General features: G+C 42.2%; 1 protein-coding gene across 1 annotated transcript; it reads right to left on the bottom strand.

The window, feature by feature from the left end:
• Nucleotides 1-2472: 2472 nt before the first annotated feature.
• eftud2 (elongation factor Tu GTP binding domain containing 2) lies at nt 2473-12291 on the bottom strand. The gene is made up of 28 exons (XM_029159822.3): nt 12134-12291; nt 11461-11576; nt 11206-11368; nt 11043-11121; nt 10816-10891; nt 10588-10653; nt 10449-10484; nt 10240-10330; nt 10077-10159; nt 9799-9965; nt 9433-9557; nt 9280-9343; nt 9101-9191; nt 8870-9005; nt 8603-8730; nt 8042-8235; nt 7852-7963; nt 7623-7763; nt 7324-7425; nt 7071-7153; nt 6771-6857; nt 5655-5781; nt 5387-5474; nt 5182-5300; nt 4845-4939; nt 4537-4690; nt 3059-3166; nt 2473-2973 (listed from the first exon to the last, which is right to left on the bottom strand). The coding sequence occupies exons 2-28, from the start codon at nt 11563-11565 to the stop codon at nt 2878-2880; spliced, it is 2916 nt and encodes a 971-aa protein (XP_029015655.1). The 5' UTR covers nt 11566-11576; nt 12134-12291; the 3' UTR covers nt 2473-2877.
• Between the last annotated feature and the right edge of the window lie 669 nt (nt 12292-12960).

The raw sequence follows: 12960 nt of genomic DNA, 5'->3' as shown, positions 1-12960 counted from the left end.
CATAAACATCTGTTTGAAAATAAAAGGGCAACAAAGCTGATTTAAGTTTCGTTTTTGTTTTCTAAATTAAACTTTTTAAAATAATAATAATAATAATAATAATAATAATAATAATAATGAGAAGAATCGTTTGCTGCAAACGTTATTATACTGTTATTCACCGTTGATGATGACTGATGATGATGACTGGTTACAAAATTCAATAAGAGCTTACGCTTGGGCTCAACCTGTTTTATAGGAGCCCCCAAAACAAAGAAACACAAGCCTCATTTGGTAAATTAAAGCAGCTTCTTGTCTTAATTTACAACCTGATTGTTTGCCTCCCCCTCCCCTCCAGCACCCGCACACTTGCAGCTGTGGATTAGCTGCCTCTCTGTGAGCTGAGGACGATTCGGAGCTGTGGGTCCTTCAGGTGCCCTAGGGTGCTGGAGTCACACAGTCATGTGGTCACGGGCTTTTTCTGTCTCTGCTCGCGTCTCTGACCTTGCCGGACTTTTTGTCACCGAGCTGCTGGGGAGCGATGCGGCCACAGAAGGGCCGCCCTGGCCTTCAGCTGAACCAGCAGAGACTGTGAGATTTGACCAGCACCTAAATGTGCACGGGGCACCATTGCTGATGGACACAACTCTGTAACGGGACGATGTCCTCTGGAGAAACAGAAGCTTGAGCTGAGCTTTAGGTCACACCTGGTGTCTGTCTGTGTGTTAGACGATGGAACTTATGTCCAGAGCACAGCAGCGACTCATGGAGAGGACCCAGGACAGAGCCCTGTGGAATCAGTGACCTCCACTTAACAGAGCATTTAAAATCATATTCACCTCAGAGTGACCTCAAATTCCTGAATTAAGGCCTGTGACGCTGAAGAGATGAAACTTCATATTGTTCTTACATTAGCTGATCATTTATCGTTGTATTGTCATAATTCTGCCTCTTTCTGATCATTTACAGTCTTTCATGTCTCTAACATTGCTCTCTTTTTACCTGTTGCTGCTGTAGCTGCGGTGTTGCCTCAAGGCTGACTCAGTCTTGACGAGCCGCTTCTAGCCGTCGATGCCTGGCTGCATTGGCCTGGATGCTCTGCAGGAAAAGGTCCGCTCCTGATGTTAGCGAGAAGAGACAAGCGTGATTGAGTCACCGGCACATGACGGAGCCAGAGAGGTGTGTAGGTGCAGCCAGACAGGAGAAGATGAAGGAGAGGTAGGACCAGAGGACAGATTTATTGCAATAAAAGGTGACTGATGAGGTGCTCAGGAGCAGATGGAGGTGAGGCGAGAGGAAAATGGAAACGTTCTGACTTGCAGCACGGTGCCCCGAGCCGGCCTTAAACCCGATGCAGCAGCTCGGTGCGCTCTATATTTAGCACAGGGACCACAGATTGTAACAAGTGCTCCGGGGCCTTGTTCAGACCGGCAAGAACTGCTGCCATCCGTCCCAGCACCCGGGGCCAGGCACGATCGCAGCTTACGCCAGCACAAGGGAGGAGTGATGGGACCATGTCATCCGAGTGCATGTTTACTTAACACGTGTGCACAGTCGATCACATTCTGTTGGAGCAGATGCCTCGGAATCGGAGGCGAGAGGATGCGAACCCTCAGAGCATCCGCATGTCGATACCTTCGCAGGAAGTGTCATCACGGCACGATTCACGTCCACAGCATTTAGTGAATCTCTGCACTTCTTGGTTCTGCACGAATGTGAAATGGGCGCAGCATCTGCCTCATCTCCATCCTCCCCTGTCTGCTTCAATAAAAAAAATATCACTTGTCCGAGTGGACAGGATTGACATTCAGTCCAAATGTCAGAGCTGCTCCAGCCATGTTTGACTCTTCCTGTCCCTCCTCTTACCTTCCCCATCTCCACCACCTCCAGAACAGTTGGGGGGGCTTGTCAGCGGTGAGTGATGAAGGACTGAACCGTTCAGACAAGGTTGCCTTTTTGAAGGTGTGAAGAGACTCGCACACAAATCCATCAGGCGGTGGAGAGAAGTCGCCCAATTCATGGCCTTCGCTGTGTGAGGTTTAACCTTTGAGCTGTACTGGGCACAGAACTAAAGAATCATCTGAAAGTCATAGTGAAGCAACCATAAACTTCACACGGGCCTCCAGATGGGGCGCTACTTCCATAAGCCAACATCCTTTTAAATTCATTTCCACTTAAGATGGTCTACTAATTTTTATACTGACACAAGACACTTTAGCTTCAACCTCCTTCACCCGTGTCAGGACCTCTTGTTTTGGCGACACCTGTCTTCCTTGATGAGCTGCATCCTCGCTTCTTTTTCCTTTGTATTCAGCAGTCTAACTAACGTTTGCTTCGTTTCCTCTCTGCCTGCATCCATCCTTCAGCCTGTCAGTCATCGTCCAAACAGGATCACACCACTCACTCACCCATCAGCAAGACTCCAACCCGGAACCGAGTCCACTTCACTCACAACGTGTACATTTTAAATGCATCTATACTTTGTATACAAAGCAACTTTATGAATTCTCTTTAATTCTGATACACATCCATGACATCACATTTTCTTTTTTAAAAAAGCTTCCGAATTGTGTTATTCTACATAAACAATGATCATTTGTACATATAAAAAAAAATACAAAAAAAGAAAAGCTCAGCAACAAACATCTGTAATGTTTATCTACGAAGGTAAAAACAAGTCATATCCTCGATATCTTTTTATTAAACTGATCCAGGTGATCTCTCCTTGTCACAGTTCTTATTGGCTGCTGTTTTGCAGAGGTACTGGAGAGTCAGATTTACCACTACATCGTAATCTGAAAGCATGAAAGCTGACCGTAGCTTTCATGTAGGATTTGAATGAGTAGTGGAGGCTGATGTTGTTGGCTGTCGCTACGGTCTGCAGTATGTGTTGCATTCTCACATTGGGTAATTAAGCACCACGTCCTGTTTGGCCAGCTCCAACAACATAGGATCGTCGAAGAACTTGCTGATACTCACATCTTCGCTCAAACCCTGCAAAACAAGCAATTGCATGAATAATTTGGAAAAAAGGTAAAATTAAGAGAAGCATTTATAAACCAGCAAACACGAGTCTCACCTTTCGCCTTCGGGTCTTTATCATGAACTCTCTGGCCAGATGAGGGGCAGGCTGAGGCTCCAGAGGCCTGATCACAATACTCTTGTCCAATGGATCACCAGGGACGATCTGAAGGAAAATATGACTGACTGAACAGCAGCTACAGAGATCTTCACTCACTGACACACAGTGTAAGAAACCATCTGACAGCATTAAACACTCACCACATTCTGAGTTTAACATCGGCAGACATTTTACTGAATGTTTGATTTATTTGCAAGTTTACTGCAAGTGCACTGAGTCAGGAGTGCGTCCATCAACATAATGGAACAAGTCCTGTCACTAATTAAGTTGGTAACTGGCATCAGTGTAATATTACCAAGCTGAGGTAAAAGTCATCAGGCTTTTAAAATGACTCACTAAACCCATTATCTTAAGAAGATCATGTGATGACCTTCACAAGGTGATGTTGTTGCCATGGATGTATGACACTGAGCGTTGAATGAAATGATAGAAGGAAGAGGGAAGACTTGGCAGGAAGCATTCTATTCAATAATAAAAACAAACTAGGGCAAAGTGAATAAATAACAACATCTCCAGCCGCAGGAAACGATCATAAGAGGAGGAAAAGGGAAAAAATAATCAATGGAGTGGCAGAAGCCCAGTCAACAGATGGACGGGAGCTGCAGACCAGTCACACTGTGCTGTCTGCATTCCAATACTCAAAGTAACTACTGACTTAATGTTGCCTCAACACAGATCAAAGGCTCTGTGAGGCATCAACTCTACTCTATTCTAGCATTAAGACTGTGATGGAACCTTTAATACCTTGGAATGAAGGTTTGGTATCAGCTTGGTGCCAAAAAGGTCATGTAGACATAAACCTTGAATAAAACTGCTGATGTTGACGAGGGTTACATCTGACTTAGTAACAGCTTTGTATAAAAGGTAAATAATTAATGATTTAACAATACACATACTGTAAAGAAATACCCACATTGGCTTTATTGTCCAACACATTTGGACAATAACACGCTATAATTAATTTCTCATCTAGAAAAATCTACACTAAGTGGAGTTAATTTTCACTGACGCAGCTCTGAAGAGTGCAGACATAAACACATGTCAGACTTGGGAGGGACACACAGCCACATTATATTTAAAACCTAATGACTCAACATGCACATCAAAAGCAGTTTAGCCAGAGTGGCAGACGTGTGCACGCGGCCGGTCACGCTGCTGCACGAGCTGCCAGTTTTCTGGGTGACAGTGTTTATTTGGCGCGTGTGCACAGGGAACTGAAGGGTTCATTTAAAGTCGAATTTGCCATATAAACAATCACATGCACTGCTTTAATCAAACAGCAGTTTTAGGAGCTATTCTAAGTAAACACTCACTGAAGTGCTCTGAACATCTGGGTCTGAAGTGCATTTAATAATTGCACCTACAACTTGATTTCTCTGACAAAAGGAGATGCAAACCCAGGGTAAAAGTGTTACCTGCCAGTGGTGGAACACAGAGAGAGCAAAGGCTTGTCCCTGTGTGTGTGTGCGAAGATCTGTCTCAAAGCCGAAGGAGTCAATGGCTGGGATAAAAGCCTTAATGGTGTAGAGCGGTGACCCCGGAATAGGTGCATCCTGGGTGACGTGACCTCTGATTGGTGACAAAGAAAAAGATCATTTCATTACAAATTTTCTATCTTCAAAATCAAGAAACATTTGATTATCCAGTGTCCATAGTATAGCAGCTCTAGTACTACCACTACTTAAATAGGTTAACAGTTTAATCATAAAGAATGCAGACAAACCTCCTTCGAGCCAGCACTGTATAGACAGCAGACACACAATCAGCTGGAGCCTGAACCTCCACAAAGTAGTAGGGCTCCATCAGCCTCGGTGTGGCCTGAAACGCAGAAACACACATGAAAGCCTGTGGAGACAGTACGGCCACCCCGAGCAAAACTAACAGCAGCTGTGGGAAAAGCTGAATAGGACAATCCAAGCAGTCAAAGGCGATTAAAATGCACATCAGCAAAATCCCCAGCACTAATTAAGGTAATGGAACTATAAAGAAATGAAAAGGAAGTCCCCAGGAGCTAATGGAGGATGAGGACGTGAGCAGAGACGTAGGAAGGATGACCTCACCATGAGGAAAGCAGAGTACACCACTCTCCTGGCTGTAGGGATGACCTGGCCTCCTCCTCTGTGCAGAGGCTCCTGAGCGATGACAGCGTCCAGGATTTTAAATTTGACGTTCCTGATGGCTGAGGGAAGCAGGAAGACAGACTTAAAACACGTTCTCCTTGCACAAAAAACAAGTGCAAACTCCACGCATTTATGTGAAACTTACGCTCATCACACAGAGGCCCCTCTCTGGTGCCCCACTGGAAGCCCTGCACGATGCTGTCCTTGACTGAGCCGAGCAACGTCTTGTCCACCTACACAGGAAGAACAATGAGTTAGATAGAAGACGTTACTAAAAAAAGAACACACAGATGTTTCTCTGATGCTTATACACAAATTAGCTTCAGTAGCCGCATGTCATCCTCATGCGAGAGCTTACTGCTTCTTGTTTGCTTATCATTTATGTCTGTTCTAGTAAAATTAGTCAAACTCGCCTCAGAAGGCAACGTATCATCTACGAGAATGTTTGGTCCTGTTGTGTCTGGCCCAAAGGCCCAGATAGACCTGGCAGCCAGCAGATCCCAGTCATACTTTGTCTGAAAAAACTCCCCCAGCTTCTTCCTGTAAGAAGGAAACAACAATTAGCGGGTGAGAGGAGGTTTGTGTCAGCAGGATCATTAAGGAGACGGCTTGACGTGGGGCAGAGGTTAATGGAACAGGAGGAGTAGAGCAAAGGTTTAGTTTAATGGTGTGTGAAGTATGTCACTCGTCTGGCGTTTCTACTCCAAGCTGGCACCGTTGGGCCCAGATGGCCTCAACGATGTGCAGAGCATTGACAGGAATCTGCTTTCAAGCAGAGCACACACACAGAACAGAGTCGTGGGTACTATTCATGTCACGGTGACAGGGAGATTCATGCCTGCTCTTAGTGCACGATTCAATTACAGTGAGTGAACTGATCAATATAGCAGAGAAGGTTTCTAATGAGCACATGCATCAGTGATGCGTAGGTCGTACTTTATTCAGCTTTAATCTCCAAATACAAGTATTCTTTACTTTTTCCATAATTTGTACTGATACGCATTGAGACGAGCCCGTCATCATGAGTTATATGACTGCGAATGCTAATCCTCAAAAACAAGGAGGGCGATGATCAGAAAACAACAATTTAATGATGCAACTAAGACAAATATACTAAATGTAAGAGAACTACACGCCTATTAATAATAAACTCATTTGACCAATTCTTTATTTTTTTTATATTATATATATATTTTTTTATATTGGTAAGTGAGGCTGAGCTCTGTCCTCAATCACAGATGGAGACGCTGCAGCACAAACACTGTATTTCTTCGGTTGCACTGCCAGACCAGCTCAAACACTTTTCTAACAGCAGACAGTTACCTCCATTCTTTAGTGCAGAATTAAATCTAATGCCGTACACTTAAATAATAATAGTTAAAAACTGAGTAACACATGCTGGCTTGAAGGTTTTTTTAATAATCAGTCTTATTTACTAAGAAGTAAATTAGGATGACTGAATGTTTTGAAAGGCTGATTAAATAAGACCTCAACATTAGATAAAATATAGGCATGTCAACTTCTCTTACCTGTTCCATGTGATCTGCACCACTTCATTCTCTATGTCCTCAGCCAGTCCCTTCTCCAAGGGCTCAGCAATCATAGTGATCTTATTCCTGTCAATCACATCATACAGTTGTCAATCATTCACGGATTCTGACAGATTCCAAATCATTGCCCAGTGCACATTAATCTCAACAACAAAAAACAGAGCAAACGAACTAACAATCAAAGTAACAGATCATGTCAGATAATATAAGACATTGAAGACTATAAATTACATCAATTTCTTAACAATTTAAACTTCACGAATCATCACTAATACACACTTTTTGTTTGGGGTTTCAGCAAAGCACTTGAGCGAAGATGTCTCCACAACTGTTTCACAGAACGTCACAACTGGATCAGCAACCTGTGGATAAAGATGAGCAGCATTACAAACTTTACAGTATGGATAATACTATAAGAATTACAGTATTAAACTACTAAAAACTACAAAATATTATTGTTTAAAAACACAAACATTTTATATTAATTCCAGTTGTAGAAACTGATGAGGAGGACAATCTCAAAAATATTTACTTTAATGTCGATCTCAGAATACATCTTGCGCAGGTCGTGCATGACACAGTCCAGGTAGAGTTCTCCTGTCCCCAAGATTACATGTTCTCCTGACTCCTCTACCTAAACAACAACAAATACCAACAAGCAAGACATCGATTACAACTGGAGCACAACTGGAGCTGGAGCAGTTACCTACAACTGAATGTCTATGATGAAGGTCATTTACTTTCATCTTCCACAAAGAATTTGTTTTTAACCAAACCTATTTGAACCACATTGGAAATCTGTTCAGAACCACGAAGCGCTCACAAACACACCTTTGTGGTAAGAGAGGGATAGCTCTTGTTGACCTTCCTTAGTCCATCCAACATTTTTGGAAGCTCTGATGGATTGACGGGTTCCACTGCAATCTTAATAACTGATGCCGTGTTGAATTTTAGTGGTCTGAAAATCTGAGCCTGTCAAGAGAAATGTAAAATGTAAATGTAAACGTCACTTTTAAAAAAGGTGTTTTACGTTCTTCACAATTTTTATTTTAGGTCTCACCTCTTCATTGCCCCTGGGCTCCGTTATTGTGGCCGTCTTGACAATTGGTTGGTCACAACCCTCGATAAGGACCCAGTTGCCAGCAGGCACACGATTCACCTCAATCTGGTATCTAAAATATTAATGAAGTGGAAACTTAATTTGGTTATTGGCTCTAAAAAAGAAAATCCCCCAAACCTCTGGATCGTACCTGGCAACAGAGATCCAGAGTCGGCCCACTGTGCAGACTTGAGAGTCCTCCTCATCCTCAAGAGTGTAGTTCTCTCCTAAGACCTTGACGGGCTGGCCGGCCTGAATGGTGCCACTCAACACCCTGCCAAACGCATGGAACTGAACCCCGTCCTCAGTGCTGTACATCTTAGTGGTGTGGCACATCAAAGGGCCCTGAGGGCAATAGACATTAGGTGAGCAGGGAAGACAGATTAGAGGCAGAAAGTAGGACGGTGAAGGCTTACTGGGAAAGTTAACATCCACAAAGTGGCAGAAAGACTCACTTGGAAATTTTACTGCCTTGTCTTGAACTGACTTATGTGTTTTGGAGAGTTTTATTGGTTTGTTTGTTTATTTATTTCAAGCCAACTTAAAATTTAAAAACGCCTGCTGGCTTAATGCGTAACTGCTGTAAACGGAGTGAATGGAGACTACTGAGATCCACTACAAACAGCCTGCAGTCATTTACATTTAACTAGCGTTTCTGTGCTTCACTAAAAAGATAAACAGGAAACTCCTGCTCTGGTTTTACTATACTCACCTCAGGGTCACACTCTGCCATGGCCTCTCCCAGGTCTGAGTCTAGGCCTCCTGTGTAGTTGTGCTCTATCTTGGTTCTGGCGCCCTCCTGTGGTGAAGGGATGTGCTGTACACACATGTCCACAAAGCCTGAAAGGAAGGCACCTGTTACAATGGTCTATTCACCTTTACTTAACAGGTTTAAAAAATAAATGCAATCAAACTAAATTATAATGATTTGAATATAAAATAGCAACATAAAACATTACAAACAAAAATAAATAAATACCAGTAAATTCGCCAAAAAAGCGGTTGCAAACGAGCCTCAGAAGCGGTTTAATGTTCAGCTTCAGTTCTTCTTTGGTCAGGTGGATCCCTAATTCATCCAAAACCCGGGGCAGAGATGTGTCCACATCCCCAACAACCTGGAGACAAAGAGGATTTAAAAGTGGTGTGTGATGTGTAAAAAGCTCAATACAAGGCCTGAACTTGACAGGAAAAATAGATTAATATGTCCAACCTGTGAAAGGATCTTGTAAAGAGGCTCCAGGACAAACTCAACAAAGCTGCGCTGAGAATTACTGCTGGGAGCTTTCTTTGTGAACTTGTGACTGAACAAGACAATAAGATACACATGTGTTAGACAGAAGACAGAAAACAGAAACACTGACTATGCTCGAAGCCGAGTTAGACACTCACGTTTTTGGGTTGAAATAAATGTCTCCCCAGAGCCTTTTGGCAAACTCATTGTAGTTGATGTCACCTGCAAAGAGAATCGGCCACCATCTCAAAACGATGTAGTAGGAATACAGCTAGCCATTGTTTGTGTTCATGGTATCAACATTTTCTCACCATAGGTATCGGAGTAGATCTTTGCAAATGATCCCAGAGTGAAACAAATACTGTACTGAGAGCTGGCAAAGCAGACATTTCCTAGGAGGGGAGACACCACTAAGTTCTCATCTGTGGAGTATGTGCTGAAGGAGAAGAGAAATAAACAGTCATGAAGAACCATATACTACAGATCATTGTGATTAATAAAATCATATAAAGAAAAAAATGTTTCAACACAAAAGGTTTCACAACACTACAGCAATGAAAATTCACAAACTGCAGTACTGAATTAACACATTTGTCTCATGTTTCCCTTATGTTCACCACAGGTCTGAATTATGATTTTTATTAATTAATTCTCAATTAAGTCTTAAAGGGAATTACCTAAGCAATCCATTAACCTCATCCACAATGTGACGAAGTTTGTAATAAGCATCTGTGGGAGGTAGCTTGAGCTCCAAGATGAGCCGGTCGACCTTGTTGATGCAGATGGTGATGGCCATACGCTCCTGAACAGCATGTTTGATCAGACGTTCTGTGTTGAGCATCACCTGAGCAGAGAGACACAAAGGTTGGATCATTGGAAGGCTGAAAATCCAACATGTGCACTGAATACATGCAAGATTGGGAGAGTATCAGTAAGAAAAAAATGAGGAACTAACTCCTTCAGCTGCGTCAATGAAGCAGACCACACCATCCGAGATCCGAATGCTGGATGTGACCTCATCTGAGAAGTTTACGTGACCTTTGAGGAAGAAAACATTGTTATGTCATTTGCTCTAACTTATATTTAAAGCATACATTGCTCTATTTCAAACACATTACCTGGAGTATCCATGATGTTAAAAAGGTAAGATTTCCCTCTGGAATCTGGCAGAACCATTGTGACAGGAGTACTCTTGATACCAACTCCCCTCTTTGTAACATAAAAAAGATAATTACATAATTAAAGAAATGAAATATACTAGCATCAATGCTGTTTTTTGGTTAATCCTATTTTTTACATCGGTGGCACAAGAGTTGTTCAAACTTACCTCCTGTTCTGTAAAGAGGATGTCTGTGTACCGGAGCTGAAAAGGTTTGTAAGATGGTTTAGTCACTGCTGTCAGATACAGCATTTATTACAAATATTTAGCTACTTATAAATACTGAATATGTTTTAGCAACACTCACATCCACATCATCTCGCTTTCTGATTTCCGGATGTGTCTGTTCAATCAGGCAGTCAACAAAGCAGGTCTGGACAGAAAAAACACATTCACTGAGAAGTCTATGAGATACGGAGGTACAGCCATTTCAATAGCATATACTTAAAACCTTCCCAAGCTCCTAAATCTCTTAAACATAAGCTCTATCAAAACACTCTGTCTAGAAAAACAAAACCATAATGCAGGCTCTAACCTTGCCATGGTGAAGGTGTCCACATAGAGTCACGTTGCGAATAAGTTCTGGCCCGTCCATCAAATCTGCAAGGAATCTGGGAAAAGAGCAAAGAGGTTGTTAAACAGCAGGAAAATAAGACCCTACCAGGGTCATGTGGCTCTAAATTCAAATAAGAGACATAAGTATGTCGCAAAATGAACATTTTTGACACCAACAGCTGAGGAAAAGTATTTGGAGGCACTTACTCCATATCATAGATGGTGGCCGGCAACTCCTGTTCCATCAACGTGAATTGCCTGTTCCTCACAGGTTTAATGATGGGCTCTAAAATTGGTAAGACAACAAATGTTTGTGCCGTCATCTACATGCATGTATGAACTTGTCAAAGTTGTTTGTTTTATTGCTAACCTGTTAGAGGTTGTGTATCTTCCTCCTGGACAATGGTTTCAACTTCAGGCCCATAAACCTCCTCTGCTGTTGGGTAGTACTTCTTGTCCTCATGCAGGACCACCTCCATGCCTGGGACATCCTCTTCGGCGTCCGCTGGCTCATCCTCATCATCTTCATCAGCCTGCACAAAGAGTGTGTTACTGTGTAAGCACTGGATAAGCAAATATTTATTACTACAAATTAATAACATTTAACACTGATTTTTAAAAGCACCTCGTCAGCATCTCTGTCCTCTGCGTCCAAATCATCATCATCGTCATCAGAGTCCAGCTCTGGACCGATGTAGTTGCCAAACTCATCGTAGAGATCAGCATCCATCTTTTAGAAACCTGTGAGGAGGTTTAATCTATTGTTAATGCCAATAAGGTAATATCACAACATTAACGTGTATGACCCACTGTAACTGAGCACTCGCTGCGTTCTTTGCTGTTTTACACCTACAACTTAATAAACTACACTTAGCACGTCAGGGATCATTAGGTTGTTTGTGCTCATAGTTGGTCTCCTGAAATGCAAATTCCATTTTAAATTCGCTTGTTGAAGTATTCACTTCACCTTATGGAGCTAACGAGGCTAACTCTGCCTCTAGCATCCTATGCTCCACCGTAGCTTAGCTCGTTTATCTATCTATCCGGCCGGTGTTCTCCGTCTGGGGCAGTTTTGACATTACAAGATCACGTAGCGTGAATTAAGTCGCTTATTTTAGCGTATTGTTCCTCTTATACTGGCAGTATCATCAGTTAGGGCTAGCCCAGAACTAGCATGCTAGCCCGCTAACAAGCGTTGCAATGAATGGACGACGTTTAACTTACGTTGTTATTTGGCTGTCCAGCAAACAATGATTTACTACACCAAGCTGCAAACTAAAACTGCAGAACGGACTCACCTGTAATATTGTACAATATATTTAATAGAAAATATAGTCCAAGTCAGGCAGAAGTCCGGCAATTACTCAGAAGATAAATAATTTCTCAAATAGCGCCATGCGCATGGAAACTACTTCCGCTTCTCTTGTTCTGTTGAACAGTTGAGCATTCGAAGGTAAAGCAATTCCGCCCCTAGTGGTGGAATTGTTTACTACAGGCATCTTAATAGACGCTGGTCGATACAGTACATGCCCCATTGTATGCAAAATTATAACCCCCCTGTAGAAACCTAGACATTAAGAACTGATTTTTATGACTTTTGAAAAATAGAATTTTACGTACTTGAAATCCTCTAAATTATTTAGGAAAATAAAATAATGAGCCGTTAGATCTGTTATCTATATACTGTTTTGATTGTAAATTAAGATAAAACAGTTAATTTCAGTTGGTCTGAAAATGCTCATCCCATAAATACACTTGCCCAAAGTAAGGGTAGACATATTAGAAGAATACTTTTATAGACCAATTAAGACTTTCAAATGAACTGCAGTTATTCATTGTGGCCACTGGAGGGCGACACACACAGAATTTACCTGAAGCATTCCTTTCAGACTGATTATAACGTACCTAGTCTAAGAGGTGAACCCAATAGAGGCTTTCTGATTAATTATTCAAGCAGCTTAAAGGGTAAAAATAAGGGTGTGTGTAGAATCCAAGTACACTCTGTGCTCAAACTCTGGAATGTGCCTAAACCACCAACGTAACCCTGAATACAGATATAGGCAATAATTAGGGCTTTGGTAACATTAGGCTAACTCTAATTACAGGGTGAGGCTTTGTAGGATTG

The sequence above is a fragment of the Betta splendens genome, chromosome 8 (genome assembly GCF_900634795.4).
Source record: "Betta splendens chromosome 8, fBetSpl5.4, whole genome shotgun sequence".
In the NCBI taxonomy this organism is placed as follows: Eukaryota; Metazoa; Chordata; class Actinopteri; order Anabantiformes; family Osphronemidae; genus Betta; species Betta splendens.
The sequence above is the reverse complement of the archived record's forward strand: the minus strand, read 5'-3'. Positions and strand labels throughout refer to the sequence as shown.